An 18,237-nucleotide genomic window follows, 5' to 3' on the forward strand; every position below is an offset into this window, starting at 1 on the left:
CGCGATCGCTCACGCTTGACCAAAAACTGAATCGTGTGAAGTGTTGCACGGACGATTTGCAGCTCTTCAGGAAGAATGTGCAGGACTTTAAGCGTCGTTTCATCACTTTGGATGAAACACGGATGCATTACTACACTCCTGAGACCAAACAACAATCTAAACAATGGATTACCAAGGGAGAATCTGCACCAAAAAAGGCAAAGACCATTCCTTTGGCCTGAAAGGTTATGGCGACTGTCTTTCGGGATTCGCAAGGGATAATCCTCATCGACTATCTGGAAAAGATAAAACTATTACAGGTGCATATTATTCATCGTTGCTGGACCATTTGAAAACCGAGCTGCAAGAAAAATGCCAGCGATTGGACTGCAAAAAACTCCTTTTCCATGACAACAATGCACCAGCACACACCTCAGCAGTTGTGGTCGCAAAATTAATGGAAATAGGATTCCAACTTGTTTCACATCCCCCCCTTATTCTCCAGACTTGGCTCCCTCAGACTTCTATTTGTTCCCCAATTTGAAGAAATGGCTGGTGCGACAAAGATTTTCTTCAAATGATGAGGTGATTGCAGCAACTAATAGCTATTTTGCAGACTTAGACAATTCCCATTATTCAGAAGGGATCAACAAATTAGAACAGTGTTGCACGAAGTGTATAAGTCAAAAAGGTGACTATGTTGAAAAATAAAACAGGTTTACCCCAAACACGTAAGTAGTTTTTATTTTTGCACAGACTTTTCAAATGCCCCTTGTAAAACGAATGGGGTACAGTGGTAGAGCAGGTTCTCACAAGCCACACATTTCTTTAGTCAATACGAAGCGACACCTGATGTGGTGTACAAAGCAACACTGTCCAGGGATGGCTGGAAATAATTGATTGGAGTGACGAGTCAGACTATATCTGCAGTCGGCAACTGGTGGACCATGATACATATCCAGACCGCAGAAGGCCAAAAACTGAACAGCCAAAAAATTTTTTTACAGTATAAATTACTCAAGTAAATTATTTAAAAATTTTTCTGTAGATCACAGTGTGTTTGAGTAGAAAGAGTCTTTCCTTCTCATCCCGTATGGTAAGTCTGCAGTTCTGGGTGACTTTCCCAAAATTTACCCTTTTTCCTAGACCTCTCCAGTCCTTTTCTTTCACCCTTTTTCCTAGGCCTCTCCAGTCCTTTTCCTTCACCCTTCTTCCTTCCCCTTCAACCCTTCTGCCTGAAGAAGGAGCCGCTGGCTCCGAAAGCTTGTCAATCACAACAGTCTTATATGTGTGTTCTGTTACCTCTTGGTCAGTAGATTTTTTAAAATCTAGACAATTAAATAATTTAATCAATAATCAATTGTTTTCATTGTCACATCATTTTTATAGTATTTTGTAGTAACTGCATGACCAATTTGAGCTCTGTTGTTAGTAGGTAGATTAAATAGATAGCTGCTATGCTGTCTAACACAGGACAGAGTGCTGGAAAGTGGGGCAGAAGGGATTGAACTGGCTGCCAGAACAGTGTGTTATGTTGATCCAAATAAAACGCTCTGTCTGCCCGAAGGTGTACGTGGTGGTGATTACCTATGACAGGGAAGCAGCTCCTTTGCAGTGTGTCAATGTACACTCTGATATTGAAGCAACTTCTTTGCAATGTGACGGTACGCATTTTGTGCCTGGCGGCAGTATTATTGTAAAGAATGAATCCAAATAAAAATAGACAAATTCATCATTGCTTTGTCAGCAGTCATTGCAATCTTGTATGGAACTGTTGTTTTTGAAGGTTGTAATTTTTTTTACATTAATATGGATCCTAAAAAGCAGGAAATTGATAGTGTAAATAGGAAGTTTTTGACTAAGTTGACTGAACAATATTGTTTTACACTGCCAGACGAACCTGGAGCTGTTCCAGTTTAACTGTTGTTCTTGTTAGAAGTGCCGATTTAAAGCGGCGCAACAAAACAACTTATCAGCAGTTCAATGAAAATATTCCTCTGCATACTGAAAAAAACTCCATGCATATGCAGCTTTTCACAAAACTGCACCGTTACTAAAGCACTCTGAACGGGAATGAAAAATCTGTCAAAGCAGCATTGCATGTGTGTTGGAAGCTTAATAAACACCAGAAGCCATTTTCAGTCTCCAAGATAGTAAAAAATTTATGTTTTAAGTCGCTGTGGAATTTTTTGAATAGAAAAAGGATGTTGTTACCACAATTCTAGGTATGCCATTGTTGCCAAGAGGCAGCACAACAAGAACCGAAATTTTGGCTGCTGACAATACAAGTAGTTTACACGAACTTCTGCACAGGACGTCTTCCTCGCCATAGCACTTCCTGAATCATGTGACATTGTTGATTACAACAAATGTCTCCTTTCGTCCGATTTGTGGACACTGAAAGTAAAGCATTTAGGGAATACTCGATAGCAATATCTGCGTTTAAAGGCAAGACTCGCTGAGAAGATTTATTTGAGACCTTTTGTCTCGTTTTTCTTGCAGAGTGCCGCCAAAAACAAATGTTAATTATGACAAAATGTCGTATCTTTCAACTGACGGGGCCACAGCGATGATTGATGAAAAGGGGCTAGTAAAGAGAATCAAGGATAAGAACACTGGGCTACTACCATATCCCCGGTGCATAGTTCACAAGACAGTCCTTTATGGAAAACTTAGAGCAACTATGAAAGAAGAGGACAGCTTGATCAAGATGATTAATTTAATGAGGTCTTATTCTCCTTTTCAGCCCAGACAGTTCAAAGAGTTTCTACTCGAGTGTGGTTCGGCACATTCTGACTTACTGCAGCACAACAGTATTTGTTGGCTAAGTAAAGGTCAAGTGATTGAATGGTTTTGGTAAATACAAGAAGCAACCTCCTCCTTAGACAACTTGGGTGCATGACAAGCAAGGAAATATCTGGAGTGCCTAGCAAATGAACACAATAAGGTACCAGTGGCTTTCCTGAAAGATATTCTGAAACATACAAATATGCTCAAATACCGACTTACAGGGAAATGAGAAAGTAATGTGCGAGTTGATACAAGGTGTGTCTTCTTTCTGTTGTAAGCTCAATAGCTTTGAAAAAGACATTGCAAGTCAACAATTTCTTGAATATAAAAATAATTCTGAAATAGACATTGCAGTATTTCCAAATTTCCCGTCAGATCTTAGGAAGAAATTTGCAGCAGGATTCTAAGACTTAGCAGAGAGAGAGAAGTTGTCACGATTCTTAAAATCGCCCTTTGAAGTTCTTCCATTGGCAGAATGGACTGATGTCACTGCAAAGTTTTTCCATCTTCCAAAGCCTTTACTGCAACTGGAGATAATGAATTTTGCAGGAAGATATATTCATGCAAACGTATAAAACTGCATCTGCTGAAGAATTTTGCAATGCGGCTTATTGCTTGCTGTACTGTAACACACCACTGCACAGCCAAGCTGACTCAATTTGTTTTCAAGTCTCGAATAGTTACCGATTTGGAACTGTTTTACTTCTACACTGACTTCACTATGTCCCAGGCTTGTTAGTGCATTATTCAATTCATGAACTTAGTCAACTGCAGACTCACCTACCAAAAGGTGCTAGTGCACAGTGAACTAGCCCTGAATAGGGAACAGATCCTTTAATTGTAGGAGCACACTTTGCCACCTTTCTGGTAAGCTTGGGCTGGTGGCCAGTGCCTACAAAGAATGGTGTGACTTTCATCAGATCACACTACATCAAAGTAATCCTGCATCAGTATCCTTTCAGAAAGCAAACCTTCAAACTGTAGCCCATAGATGGCTACAGTACCTAGTTCACCAGACCTACCCACTGTCAATTGTAGGTGTTCAGCTGCACTAAGATTTTGCCAGGTAATACCGAAGTTCTCCCATTTTTTGGCTGCGTTTGCACATGTCCACAAGTTGTCTGGACTTGGTACTGCACGGAAACAGTGCTCTGCCGCCAGGGAACATATATCGACCAGGAGTCAAAGATGTCACAAAAAGATTGCCACAAAGTTCGTTAATTGCTTTCGATGTAATATTACACTTAGCCAACTGTCATCCATCTCAATTTTGACAAAATATTATGTTTCTCCACACAGTCTACTATTTTGTTTGTTTTGGAAGTCATCATTTGTAATATAACTTGTTTATGGTACGTGCTGCACTCTGTTGGTATCATCGGAGCTATTTTAGTGTTTTCTCTGCTTCCTTTAGTGGGAAGTTTTGTAAAAGGCTATTTAGAATGTGGTGACTTGTCAGGTTTTAGAAGTGCACATCTAAATGTGACCAGTTCATTGCTGTATTGTGCTTGGTATGATCCTGAGTGTATTCTTTTGTGACCAGAAGTTTTCAGTGATGAGGACTACTTCAAAACATCCAGCGGAAATAATGAAGCACTCAGTAGCAGCACAATAAGCGACTCAGAGGACTGTGAATTTGACACTGAAGTTGGTTCATTTACATTCTTTCATTGACAGAATGTAAGCAACTTGAAGTGAATGTATTCTGACGACATTTTTGAGAAGTGAAGCTACTAGGCATATGATAATTACCTCCTCTGTCTTATTTCAATACACTTTCCAATGTCTGTTGCACCTACAAAGAAAAATGAGAATGCAAGAAGTAAGTGCATTGTTTGAGCATCAAAGAATGTTAAAAGTGTCACATTACCAATATTAAGAGTGTGGTGTTGGACTGTGTGTGGCCATCTGTTAGTAAATCTACCATTCACATACAAAATCCTAACCTTATGATCATTTTTTTTAAATTATGGCATTCTGAAACACCTTCTGAATAAACTGCAAAATTTCATGTCTGTAAATCAAATACAAATCCAGTTATCCTGCACCCCTCCTGCTCATGCTCTCAGAATAGAACACTGAAAAACATGTAAGTGTCCAAATTGGAACAATTAAGGATTTAAACTGGACATTGGCATTTAACTGTTTGCAAATGATGTAGTTATCAAGGAAACAGAGAAGACAGTGTTATGTCCTGATGGCATGTTGATATTGAATGATGATTAAAATGTGGAATTGCTTGAGAGAAGAACATTTATTTTGGCAACATCTGCAAGTTTCCTATGTATTTCTGTCACTAATCGGCTAAAATGGAAATGACAATCACACTGTCCATCAAAAACCAAGATCAACCATATTTGTCATGAAGCAGCTATCACAAACAAAAAAAGACTACCCTTTGACATCACTTGGACAATAAGATCATAGCAATAGGACACAAACTCAGATTAAGGAAGGATGGGGACAGAAATCAGATGTGTCCTTTTTGAAAGAACCATCCCAGCTTTTGCTTGACCAGTGGAAAATGTAAATCAGGGTACCATTAAAAGAATTTGAATTATTGTACTCCAGAATGAGAGTAATGTGTCTTACCACTGCAACACCTCAGTTGGTGCCTCTTTCATATGCACACAAACAGTTTCCATGCACTGAGTTGGGGTTGGGTTGTTTGGGGAAGGAGACCACACATCGAGGTCATCGGTCTCATCGGATTACGGAAGGATGGGGAAGGAAGTCGGCCGTGCCCTTTCAAAGGAACCATCCCGGCATTTGCGTGGAGCGATTTAGGGAAATCACGGAAAACTTAAATCAGGTTCGCCGGATACGGGATTGAACTGTCGTCCTCCCGAATGCGAGTCCAGTGTCTAACCACTCCATCACCTCGCTTGGTCATGCACTGAGTAATGTAACTGACAATGTGTAGTAGTATTGGAGACCACAATACTTGAAATTAGTGTACAATCCGAAATACAATTATATTTCATATTCCTAAATCGTCTCTTCACCGTTTGCATTGACTTTCAGTTTTGCATTGGTATTTCTCAATTGCGATTGCTTTTCAGGGATTTTTCATTCATTTTTAATGTCTATTTAGTAATTGGATCAACTAATAATGTCAATCAATAATATGGAGCAATGCAATGTTCATGTCCCTTAAATCTCAATTTCCTTAAAAATATGCCAGTGTAACAAAAATTATGTTCACTGTAAAAATAAACACAATAAGTAAGGAAAACGTTAAATTAGAAGAAATTAAATTTTTTACTTTTCATCAGAAAAAAAATAAATGTTAAAAAAAGTTATGATATTAATTATGGGCATTGGCCTTGCCACAGTGATAACACCGGTTCCCATCAGATCACCGAAGTTAAGCACTGTCGGGCTGGGCTAGCACTCGGACGGGTGACCGTCCGGTCTGCCGAGCGCTGTCGGCTAGTGGGGTGTGGTCAGCCCTTGTGAGGCAAACTGAGGAGCTACTCGATTCAGAAGTAGCGGCTCAGGTCTCGTGAACTGACATACGGTCGGGAGAGCGGTGCATTGACCGCACGCCCTTCCGTATCGGCATCCAGTAAGGCCTTTGGGCTGAGGATGACACGTGGCCGGTCAGTACTGTTGGGCCCTTCCTGGACTGTTAGGATAGGGTTTTGTTTTTATATGCGAGTCTGAACTGGTGCTGTGAACACGTTTGTAACTATGTCCCCAAAAAATAAATAAAAACTTGTGTGAAGATTGCAAGAGATTATTATTATAAAATAATAATTAAGGACCAGTTAATTCTGTTTCCAAGTTAAGTGCCAGAAATATTTATTATCATCCAAACAATGTTCGCAACATTACTGGCATGTAGTGGTACGTTTCTGACAATCTTGCCAAGTAAATTGCCTGTTGATTTAATTTTATACAATTATCTAATTTTTTGTAATGTTTTGATGAAGTACGATTAGGTATCTTTGAACTGATACAAGAAATTCACATTCACGAAACAGAAAGGTTCCTGCTCATATTGCAAAAAAAAAAAAAAAAAAAAAAAGGCATCAGGATCGCTTTAAGGAAATCACCATATGAAGATGAAGCACACAGGAACTGCTTTGTGAGACCAGCCATCTTGATCTTCACATCTCTATACCTGTATACAGCAGTGATATTCTTCAAATGAGATAGCCCTGAATGGAAAACAAAGAAGTGTTCACACCTACTACACAGAGCAGCAGAAGAAGAGGAAAGAGAGGGAGGCATGTCCTTCAAAAAGGAGCTCAGTACCTAGGTCACACGTGACTAAGAAATATGCTGGAAAACTTACAGAACAATGACACATCAGAAAATTTTCTAAGAAGTGAGCCGTCCCGGCTCATATCGATCAATCGATCACTAGATTGTGGTACTAGTGCACGATTTTCAATGGTTCTCCATGCGAGGAGCTTCGACTGGCACAGAGGTACACAGTTAGAATATGCTGCCTGAACTGGAAGGAGCACTTGTGGAGTGTGAGACCGGTTTATCTCAGTTTCTGGAGCTGATAATAAAAGGCTTTGGAAGAGCACAGATCTCATCCTGTGAAGATGGTGTTTCGGATTGGTTGTGGTGGTGATGGGACTCTGGAAATTTGCCTGTGCTGAGCGTGTGGAGATGTTGAGGGTCACTTCACTATCGATTCGTCAAATATTTTGGTTAGACTCTTTTTGTCGTTTCTGCACCTTATGGGGTGTTAACATTCTAGTGCTGTGACTACTTTCCCCTTCCCAGAAGGTCTGTTGTGTTCACTGTTTATGGGGGTTCACTGCGAAAGAACTGAAGTTTATCTTAATGGTAGCAACTCTGTTTCATTACAGGTGTTACTCGCAACTGTTTAAAAAATGTGTGGAAGTTGCACGGTCTGTGTTACAGAGCTAGTGGAGTGATATTAATCAGAATGGCCTGTTTAAATTGCTCATATTTCGAGTGGCTTACCATTTACCATGTTTAGGGCTGAACTGTGCGTTATTCTCCCTTTTAAATACAGTGAAGAGTGTATACCTGTCCTTTTTCCCCCTAAGGTAAGTCTTTCCGCTCCCGGGATTGGAATGACTCCTTACCCTCTCCCTTAAAACCACATCCTTTCGTCTTTCCCTCTCCTTCCCTCTTTCCTGATGAAGCAACCGTTGGTTCCAAAAGCTTGAATTTTGTTTGTATGTTTGTGTGTCTCTCAACATGCCAGCACTTTAGTTTGGAAAGTTACATCATCTTTGTTTTTAGATTGCATAGTAAATTACACCTGTGATTAATGTAACTTAATAATCAATTCTGACATGCCTAATAAAAATAGTTGCTCTGAGTAAACATGTGAAACTAAATGTTTCATATTCTTGGCTTTTCCTATGTTACATATACATTCCCAGCAACTATGTAATCCTACAGTATCAAATAAAAATCAAATCAATTACCTAACGCACAACTAGATGCTCTTTTGAAGTCAGGATACTTGTTCCACATCTACAACTTATACATACATACATACATACATACATACATACATATTGTGCATACCCCATGCCACTGCTTTTCTGTTCCACTTGCAGATGTTGTGAGGGGAAAATGGCTCTACACACCTCCATACAAGCCGTGATCTCTCTTATCCTCGCAATCCTTACGTGAGATTTATATCAGTGGCAGTAGGATCAATTTGCAGTGTGTCACAATGCCAGTTGTCTAAACTTTCTCAGTAGTGTTTCATGAAAAGCACATCAACTTCTCTTTAGGGATTCCCATTTGAGTTTACGAAGCATTTCCATAATACTGGCACTTCAATCAAACTGATTTGTATGAAAATTGAATTGCTCAATGTCTTCCTTTGATGCAAACTGGAAGGGATCCCAAGCACTTGGAAAGTACACAAAAATGGGTCACAAAAGTGATATGTATTTGTCTCCTTTATATATGAACTACAATTTTCTGAAATTCTTGCAATGAATTGAAGTCTACCACTTGCCTTACCTACAACACACTTATATATTTGTGCCATTTGATATCAGTTTGCAGTGTTACATCTAGATATTTGACTGACATGACAACGTTAAGCAGCACACAACTAATATTGTTATTTTAACACTACAGATTTAATTTTCCACTCATATTCTTTAATTTACGTTTTCTTACATTTAGAGCAAGCTGCCATTTATTGCACCACGTAGTAGTATTGTCTAAGTTATCTTGTATCCCCCCACAGTCACTCAATGATGACACTTTCTCGTACATCACAGCATCATCAGCAAATAACTGCTCATCCGGTCCATCATATCATTTATGTAAACAGAAAATAATAGTGGTCGTATTACACCCTCCTGGAGCACTCCTGATAATACTATTGTCTCTGACGATCACTCACCTTCGAGGACAACTACTGGGTTCTATCGCTTAAAAGATCTCCGGGCCACTTATACCTGGAGGCCTAAACCGCATGCTCAGACCTCCATTAACAGACTGCCACGTGGCACTCTGTCAAATGCTTTCTGGAAATTTAGAACCATGGAATGTTCCTGCTGCCCTTTATCCATAGTCTGCATGATACTGCGTGAGGAAAGGCCAAGTTGAAATCGCACTTGCAATGCTTTCTAAATTTGTGTTGGTTTGTGGCTATCAGTTTTTCTCCCTCAAGAAAATTTATTACATTCAAATTAGAATAAGCTCAAGAATGCTGCAGCACACTAATGTTAACGATATTGGTTTGTAATTTCGTTGGTTCACTTTTTAACAGGAGTCACCTGTACTTTTCTCGAGTCACTGGGTACTTTGCACTGGGTGAGAGATTCACAATAAATGCAAGCTAAGTAAAGGGCCAATGCCATTCTAGGTTGTACACAAAGGGCTATAGAATATGCGAACATTGTTGTTGTGAATTCATCTCAGTCCGAAGGCTACAGCTGTCGACAATAGTCGACGCTGTGCAAGTCTCTTCAGCTCTGCATAAATACTAAAAGCTACATCCATTTGAATCTGGTAACAGCAACCTAGTCATTTCTCTTTTTAAGTTTTACACTTATCAATTAAGAGATTTGTGAATCCACACCCTGTCCTGCAGATTGCCAGATTTGCTTTTTCTGATGAAATCATTCAGAGTAGACCTCACCTAGAGATCCAGGTGGAGGGCTATTTTGCCTCCAGAATATTTTACCCGAGAGGATGTCATCATCAGATTACCGTACAGTAGAGATGCATGCTCTTGGGTTAGCAAGGTCATGTTGACTAATGTTACAAGACCACATCAGCCAGTCATTCAGACTGTTGCCTCTGCAACTGCTTATAAGGTAGCTGCCCCTTTTCAGGAATGAAAAGTTAATTTGGCCTCTCCACAGATATCCTTCAGATGCGCTTGCTTCTACGGTACAGTAATAAGTATTGTTGAGGCGTTCCCAATGCAGCAAGGCCTGCGTTTCGTGACAGCACACAAAGATCACAGATGTGTTTTCTGGCAGAATGAGCAACTGAAGAAAATTTATTACGACTGGAAGATAACCAAGTTGGCAGCAATGTGTCTGAGCATTCCACAGAGGAGGTATCACAGGCTACACTAGAGCCCAGAACAGCTGTTCACAATGTTACAGTGAAGCGAAACATTGAGCTGTCACTGTGGCAGGACAAAGAAATTACCTGATTGACCAAACGTTTATCTGCACCTGAAATTTCCATATTTACCCGACTATAAGACAAGATCTTTTTCCCGAATTCTTCATTCAAAAAATAGAGGGTCATCTTACATTTGCAGATCAAACTATTGCTGTTGAAGTCAATATTTTTGTGTTGTGTATATAATAGAGGGAAACATTCCACGTGGTGAAAAATATATGTAAAAACAAAGATGATGTGACTTACGGAACGAAAGCGCTGCCAGGTCGATAGACACACAAACAAACACAAACACACACACAAAATTCAAGCTTTCGCAACAAACTGTTGCCTCGTCAGGAAAGAGGGGAAGGAGAGGGAAAGACGAAAGGATGTGGGTTTTAAGGGAGAGGGTAAGGAGTCATTCCAATGTCTGCTTGTGTCTGTATATGTGTGGATGTATATGTGTGGATGTATATGTGTGTGTGTACGCGCGAGTGTATACCTGTCCTTTTTTCCCCCCTAAGGTAAGTCTTTCCGCTCCCGGGATTGGAATGACTCCTTACCCTCTCCCTTAAAACCCACATCCTTTCGTCTTTCCCTCTCCTTCCCCTCTTTCCTGATGAGGCAACAGTTTGTTGTGAAAGCTTGAATTTTGTGTGTGTGTGTGTGTGTGTGTGTGTGTGTGTGTGTGTGTGTGTGTGTATCGACCTGTCAGCGCTTTCGTTCGGTAAGTCACATCATCTTTGTTTTTACATATATTTTTGTGTTGTGTAATAGATTAATATAGGGGACATGTCACATCTACTGATGAAGCTCTGGCAATTGAGGTCATGTACAAATTCATTTTGAAGAATTCAGAAGCATTGGAAAGAGAATAATGATACCAGGTTGGCGGAAAAATGACAAATGCGGGGGAGTGGTGAGTGGGAACCAAATTTTGTTATGCTGCCAACCATAGGAATGTACTGTATACACAAATCTCAGCTTTTTATTAATATCTAGCATGTTTAAATTGCAGTTTGTCTGAATCATTTGTATTCAGAATAGAAGTGACTTTAAAATTGGAGAAATACTCGCCAACAGTACACATTTCTGTAGGAGCTGGTAAAAGCCTAGACAGGGGCCAGTGACATACATACTTATCTCATGCACCAATGTCATCAACAGTCACCATGAGATGTGATGGAAATGAAATGATGAGTGTCAACTGCCAGTTCTGTGCAGTCAATGAGATAGCAATGAGTAAATGACTTGTTTGGAAGCATAGATGAAGACATCTTGTCACATTCTCACATCAATATAGATGCTAAATCCTCTAAATATTTGGAAAAAACAGTTGTGTTCTCATGTCTCACTGCAATTACATCAGAAATCACAACATACTTGGAAGAAACAGCCAAATATGATCATCAAAATACAGAGTGAAGCAAAAAGATTAAGTGGGATTTTTTTTTTTTTTTTTCTTCAGATTAAATCATAGCCTCTTGACATTCAGGAATGAAGGAAGACAACTACCTGGATGGAGGACTTTTAATCCCCAAGCACCATACAAGGAAAATTTGAGGCACGGACTGGATGGGATGTACCATCGTGACTGACAATTGGAAGGATCTACGAGAAGTTTGGAAGGACAAATTGCAAGGCAAACAGTGGCAGAAAGATATCTGTCCGAACTAGAAAGATCATCATCCCCACTCAGGAAGTGATGGCAGCCAGCTCAACCGAGTTCACACAGACTTTCTCGAGAGACTAACATTTCTCAAAGGTCAGTCGTTAAAATTTTGCACCACGATGTAGGAATGAATCTCTTGCAGACGGTGCAGCAGTTCACACAAATGTGGGCAAGCAAGCACAAATCATCTCGGAACTGGTGCACGTGGAGCCTGACATTCCATTCACGTTTCCTGACGAAGCAACATTCCACATCAGTGGTCACGTGAACAAGCAGAACAGTGTCATCTGGGTGACCGAGCACCCCCTCGAAGGTCTCGCTTAGGTGACGGTCAATGGCATTTACAAATTTTACAAAATGCGTAACACTGTGAACTGTCTGTAATATTGTCATTTTATTTTGCTATTGGTCTCGGTTCTGCACCATCATCAATGGTAGAAGAATTATCACAGATGTATCACATGTCATACATGCTTTAAAATACATTGTCACAGGAAACTGTAACTGCCAAGATAATATAAAACCAAAAATTGTTAGCTTGTTACAATTCGATATTATATTAGCTTGGCTCCGGGAAGGTATTGTTATCGAGCAACTATAGGATGATACAAGATGACGTAGATAAAAATGTTTGTTGGTGTGATGAATGGCAGCTCACTCTGAATGTAGAGAAATGTAAGTTAATGCAGATTAGTGGGAAAAACAATGCAGTAATGTTTGAATACAGCATCAGTGGTGTCCTACTTGACAGTCACATCGATTAAACATCTAGGTGCAGCACTGCAAAGTGATATGAAATGGTATGAGCATGTAAGGGTTATGGAAATGGCTGACTTCAGTTTATTGGCAGAATTTTAGGAAAGGGTCCATCTGTAAAGAAAATCCATATAGGACACCAGTACAACCCACTCTGAGTACTGCTCGAGTGTTTGGGATCTGCAACAGGTCAGATAAACACAAGACATCGAAGCAATTCCTAGGCGGACTGTTAGATTTGTTACCAGTAGGTTCGATCAACGTGCTAGATGCTTTGGGAACTCAAATTGGAATCCCTAGAGGGTAGGTGACTTTTTTTTTGAGGAACATCAGTGAGAACATTTAGAGAACCAGCATCTGAAGTGACTGCAGACTGCTGCCAACATACGAGGGCTATTCACAAAGTACATTACGTTTTGGAATTAAAAATAAATAAAGTATTGCAATTTTTTTTATTATATAAAGATGAAAGCCACACTTAAATACTACTTTTCTACATAGTTGCCATTTAAATTGAGGCACTTATCCTAGCGATGGACGAACTCGGAAATTCCTTCGTCGTAAAATTCGGCCGCCTGCACCTTCAACCACGTGGTTACCTCTTCCTGAAGCTGTGCGTCGTCATCAAAACGCTGCATAGCCAACCACTTCTTCATTGCTGGGAATAAGTGGAAGTCGCTCGGTGCCAGGTCGGGACTGTACGGCAGATGAGGGAACAACTCCCACTTAAAAGATTCGAGAACTTCACGAGTGGCATTTGTCGTGTGGGCCCGGGCGTTGTCGTGAATCGGCAACACCTTTGAGCCCAACTTTCCCCTGTGCTTGTTTTGTATTGCTCTTCTGAGGTTGTGCAGAGTTTGGCAATACCTTTGAGAGTTTATTGTAGTGCCTCTTTCCAGGAAATCCACAAAAATCACACCTTTTCTGTCCCAAAAGACAGTCGCCATCACCTTCCTTGTTGACATTGTCTGCATGCATTTCTTGGGTTTTTGGGGGGAATGTGTGTGCCTCCACTGCACTGACTGCAATTTTGTCTCGTAGTTCACATGCTTAACCCATGTTTCGTCGCCAGTAACGATGCGATCGAGTAATGAGTCGCCATCTTTCTCGTAAGCGTCCAAAAATGTTAACGCTGCAGCCATTCGCTGATTTTTGTGAATCTCTGTCAAGATTTTTGGTATCCATCTTGCACAAAACTTGTGGTAACCGAGCTTTTCGGTAATGATTTCGTGCAACGAACTTTGTGAAATTTGTGGAAAACTCAGAGTGTTCCGTTATTGTGAAATTACGGTTTTCGCGGACCGCGGCATCGACTTTTTCAACAAGTTCGGCAGTCACTATGCTGGGTCTCCCACTTCGCTCTTCGTCGTGAACGTTAGTTCGGCCATTTTTAAATTTTTTGACCCATTGACACACTCCACCTTCAGTGATTATGTTGTCCCCATACACGTCACAAAGCTGCCAATAGATTTCTATCGGTGTACAGTTTTTTGCAGTCAGAAACCTTATTACAGCACGCACTTCACACTTCGCGGCATTTTCAATTAACGCTGACATTTCAAACTGTCACAGTAACTCAACGGAGTACAGCACGAACCTCTCACTAGCACGGCAGGATGCCGACTGAGCGGCGGAATGCCATGACACCAAGATGGCCGCGCTAGCCCCGCCCCTGACGGACACAAACGAAAACGTAATGTACTTTGTGGATAGCCCTCGTACATTTTGCATAAGGACCATGAAGATAAGAAAAATAGAGCTCATACAGAGGCATATATACATTCATTTTTCTCTCACTATTTTTGTAAGTGGAACAGGAAAGGAAATGAATAATAGCGGTACAGGGTGACCTCTGCCACACACCATACGGTGGCTTGCGGAGTATGCATGCAGACTTCATGCTTTGATTATTATTATTAGAAGATAATCTGCAGTTTATCTCTCATGTGAATTAGTGGATAGTGTCTCTTTCTCTCACATAAACAGTGGATATCTGTACAATAGGTAATAAATGTGTGTTAGTTACGCACATACCAGATAAACCAGAGCTGCACCAACAAACTGTCACAGCTGGTAGTATGGATGAAAATGAGGAAAATATGTCTAGAGAAACATTAGCTTTATAATGCACAGCTTATGAACTATTAGCATTTTTTCATCTCCACTACTGTGAAACATCTCTTCTACTGAAGAAGTGCTAACAGCTCCTAAGATACACATTTCACAGTCTATGTTTACTGGACTTTTTTTTTCTTCTTTTGGTCTGAACTACAACCTCAGGAAGTTTGTTGGTGGACTTCTGCTTCATCCTATATACGACACAGACAGACATCGCATAGCTTACCTGAATGCCAGAGGAACAATTCCTGTTAAAGATGAGTCCAAGGACATTGAAGTGAGCTCTTGCAGGTTCTGAAGCTTGCCCAGAGCAACGAATGCCTCACGCGCCTCATTTCGAGGTACGTCGTACTGGTAAAGCTCGAGGCGTTCCAAGGTGTCTGCACACACTGTTAGCAGTGGGACGATACATCTGCAAAATGACAGTGAACCAGATTGTAATATTTATTTACACATTTATTTCACTTAGCCTTCATGCACTCTCTTACATCTATCCAGACATTCCTAATGAGTTTATATTACAATAGTTGTAGTAAATAAATAACACATAATAATAATAATAATAATAATAATAATAATAAACCCCGTGAAGGCCCGGGAAAAGAATAGGTCTACGGTATGTTCTGCCAGTCGTAAAAGGCGACGAAAAGAACAAACCACTAATAGGGCTAACCCCCCTTTTAGTGTGATTAGTTGGTTCAGGACAGAACTAAAGAAGCCTCAGGCAAGCGCCGTCATGGTCGGGGACGACGCTTGAACCCTATGCCCGCCCACAATGGTAACGACACTGCTAGCCAACTGGAAAATGATTTAAATCCAAATAGAGGTGTTTTGCAGGATATGCTTCCTGCAACCACCCTAGAAGGAAAACAAAGACAGAGGATGAGATGGTCAGATAAAGTTAATCGACACCTCATGTTCTGTTATTACCAAGCAACAAATCTAGGAACCAACACAACTCGATACAGATCACAAGTATACACAACATTTATTACCAGATACCCAGAATTAAAATTTTTAACAGAACAATGACTAGCTGATCAGATCCGTGTAATAATCAAAATAACAGGATACCCCAGTCAGAATTAGAAAACATCAAAAAACAAGTACAACAAATACTGGAATAAAATAATGTGCAATCAGAAGAAGAAGAAGAAGAAAATACAGTAATGGACTCAAACATCCCAGAGCAAACAAACAAAGAACAACACGCATCAATTAAACAATCAGAGGAAAACGAAATCTTAAGACAGCCACCAGAACAAGCACAAATAGAACACGAAGTGACACACATGTTAGATATAGAAGAAAAATTTCAGCTGACATACATAGAATACAAAGACACAAATACAGACATTAGACCATTCTTACATAGACCGCCAAATAACACACAAGTCGAAACAACAATAAAAACTATCAACACAATCATACACAACAAAATAAATGAAAACACAACTATGGAAGAGTTACAACTACTGGTTTATATAGGAGCACTCACTACACTAAATATACACATGAGGCAGAGATCAGAACCAACCAACACACAGAAGAAACCCACAAAACCAGCATGGCAACACAGGCTACAGATCAGAATAGAAAAACTGAGGAAAGACATCGGACAGCTAACACAATTTATAAGAAATGAAATGTCAGAAAAAAAACGAAAAAGGTTAGGTAAAATCTCACAACAAGAAGCAATAGAGCAATTAGATGAAAAGAAGCAGAAATTACAAGCACTGGCCAAATGACTTAGAAGATACAAAAAAGTGAAAATAGAAGGAAACAAAACCAGACATTCAACACAAACCAAAAGAAATTTTACCAGACAATAGATAACACACACATTAAAATAGACAATCCACCAAACATAACAGACATGGAACACTTCTGGAGCAACATATGGTCAAACCCGGTACAACATAACAGGCATGCATGGTGGATACAAACAGAAACAGACACATACAAGATGATACCACAAATGCCTCAAGTGATAATTTTGCAGCATGAAGTCACCCGAGTAATTAATTCTACTCACAATTGGAAAGCCCCTGGAAAAGATAAAATAGCAAATTTCTGGATAAAGAAGTTCACCTCAACACATTCACATCTAACTAAATTATTTAACAATATAATAGAGGGAAACATTCCACGTGGGAAAAATAGGTCTTTAAATATGTCTGCTTGTGTCTGTATATGTGTGGATGGATATGTGCGTGTGTGCGAGTGTATACCTGTCCTTTTTTCCCCCTAAGGTAAGTCTTTCCGCTCCCGGGATTGGAATGACTCCTTACCCTCTCCCTTAAAACCCACATCCTTTCGTCTTTCCCTCTCCTTCCCCTCTTTCCTGATGAGGCAACAGTTTGTTGCGATAGCTTGAATTTTGTGTGTGTGTTTGTGTTTGTTTGTGTGTCTATCGACCTGCCAGCGCTTTCGTTCGGTAAGTCACATCATCTTTGTTTTTAAATTATTTAACAGTTACATTGCAGACCCATACACATTCCCTGATACACTTACACATGGAATAACTTATCTGAAACCTAAAGATCAAGCAGACACAGCAAACCCAGCTAACTATCGCCCCATAACATGCCTACCAACAATATACAAAATATTAACTTCCGTCATTACACAGAAATTAATGACACATACAACACAGAACAAAATTATAAATGAAGAACAAAAAGGCTGTTGCAAAGGAACACAAGGATGTAAAGAGCAACTGATAATAGATGCAGAGGTGACATATCAAGCTAAAACTAAACAAATGTCACTACACTACGCATACATTGATTACCAAAAAGCTTTTGATAGTGTACCCCACTCATGGTTACTACAAATATCACATCACAGCCAATACAGATTAAGCGTGGAATATACCAATGAGACTCATTAAGTCCTTTCTGGTCCTGCCTTGCTCTGAACCCACTATCCAACATGCTAAATAATACAAATTATGGATACAATATTACTGGAACATACCCACACAAAATCACACATTTGCTATACATGGATGATCTAAAACTACTGGCAGCAACAAATCAACAACTCAATCAGTTACTAAAGATAACAGAAGTATTCAGCAATGATATAAATATGGCTTTTGGAAGAGACAAATGTAAGAAAAAGAGCATTGTCAAGGGAAAACACACTAAACAGGAAGATTTTTTTTTTTTTTTTTTTGGTCATCAGTCTACTTACTGGTTTGATGCGGCTCGCCACGAATTCCTTTCCTGTGCTAACCTCTTCATCTCAGAGTAGCACTTGCAACCTACGTCCTCAATTATTTGCTTGACGTATTACAATCTCTGTCTTCCTCTACAGTTTTTGCCCTCTACAGCTCC

At 39.9% G+C, this 18,237-nt stretch overlaps 1 protein-coding gene and 1 pseudogene across 1 annotated transcript in view; one reads left to right on the forward strand and one right to left on the reverse strand.

The window, feature by feature from the left end:
- The window catches only part of LOC126215171 (uncharacterized), a 134,514-nt gene that overhangs the window by 46,940 nt on the left and 69,337 nt on the right, over positions 1-18,237 (reverse strand). Inside the window, exon 6 of the mRNA XM_049941838.1 lies at positions 15,123-15,308. Within this exon, the coding sequence (XP_049797795.1) occupies positions 15,123-15,308 (186 nt within the window). The remainder of the gene's footprint in view (positions 1-15,122; positions 15,309-18,237) is intronic.
- On the forward strand, positions 6,086-6,203 carry LOC126215528 (5S ribosomal RNA; annotated as a pseudogene).

The sequence above is a fragment of the Schistocerca nitens genome, chromosome 12 (genome assembly GCF_023898315.1).
Source record: "Schistocerca nitens isolate TAMUIC-IGC-003100 chromosome 12, iqSchNite1.1, whole genome shotgun sequence".
Taxonomy (NCBI): domain Eukaryota; kingdom Metazoa; phylum Arthropoda; class Insecta; order Orthoptera; family Acrididae; genus Schistocerca; species Schistocerca nitens.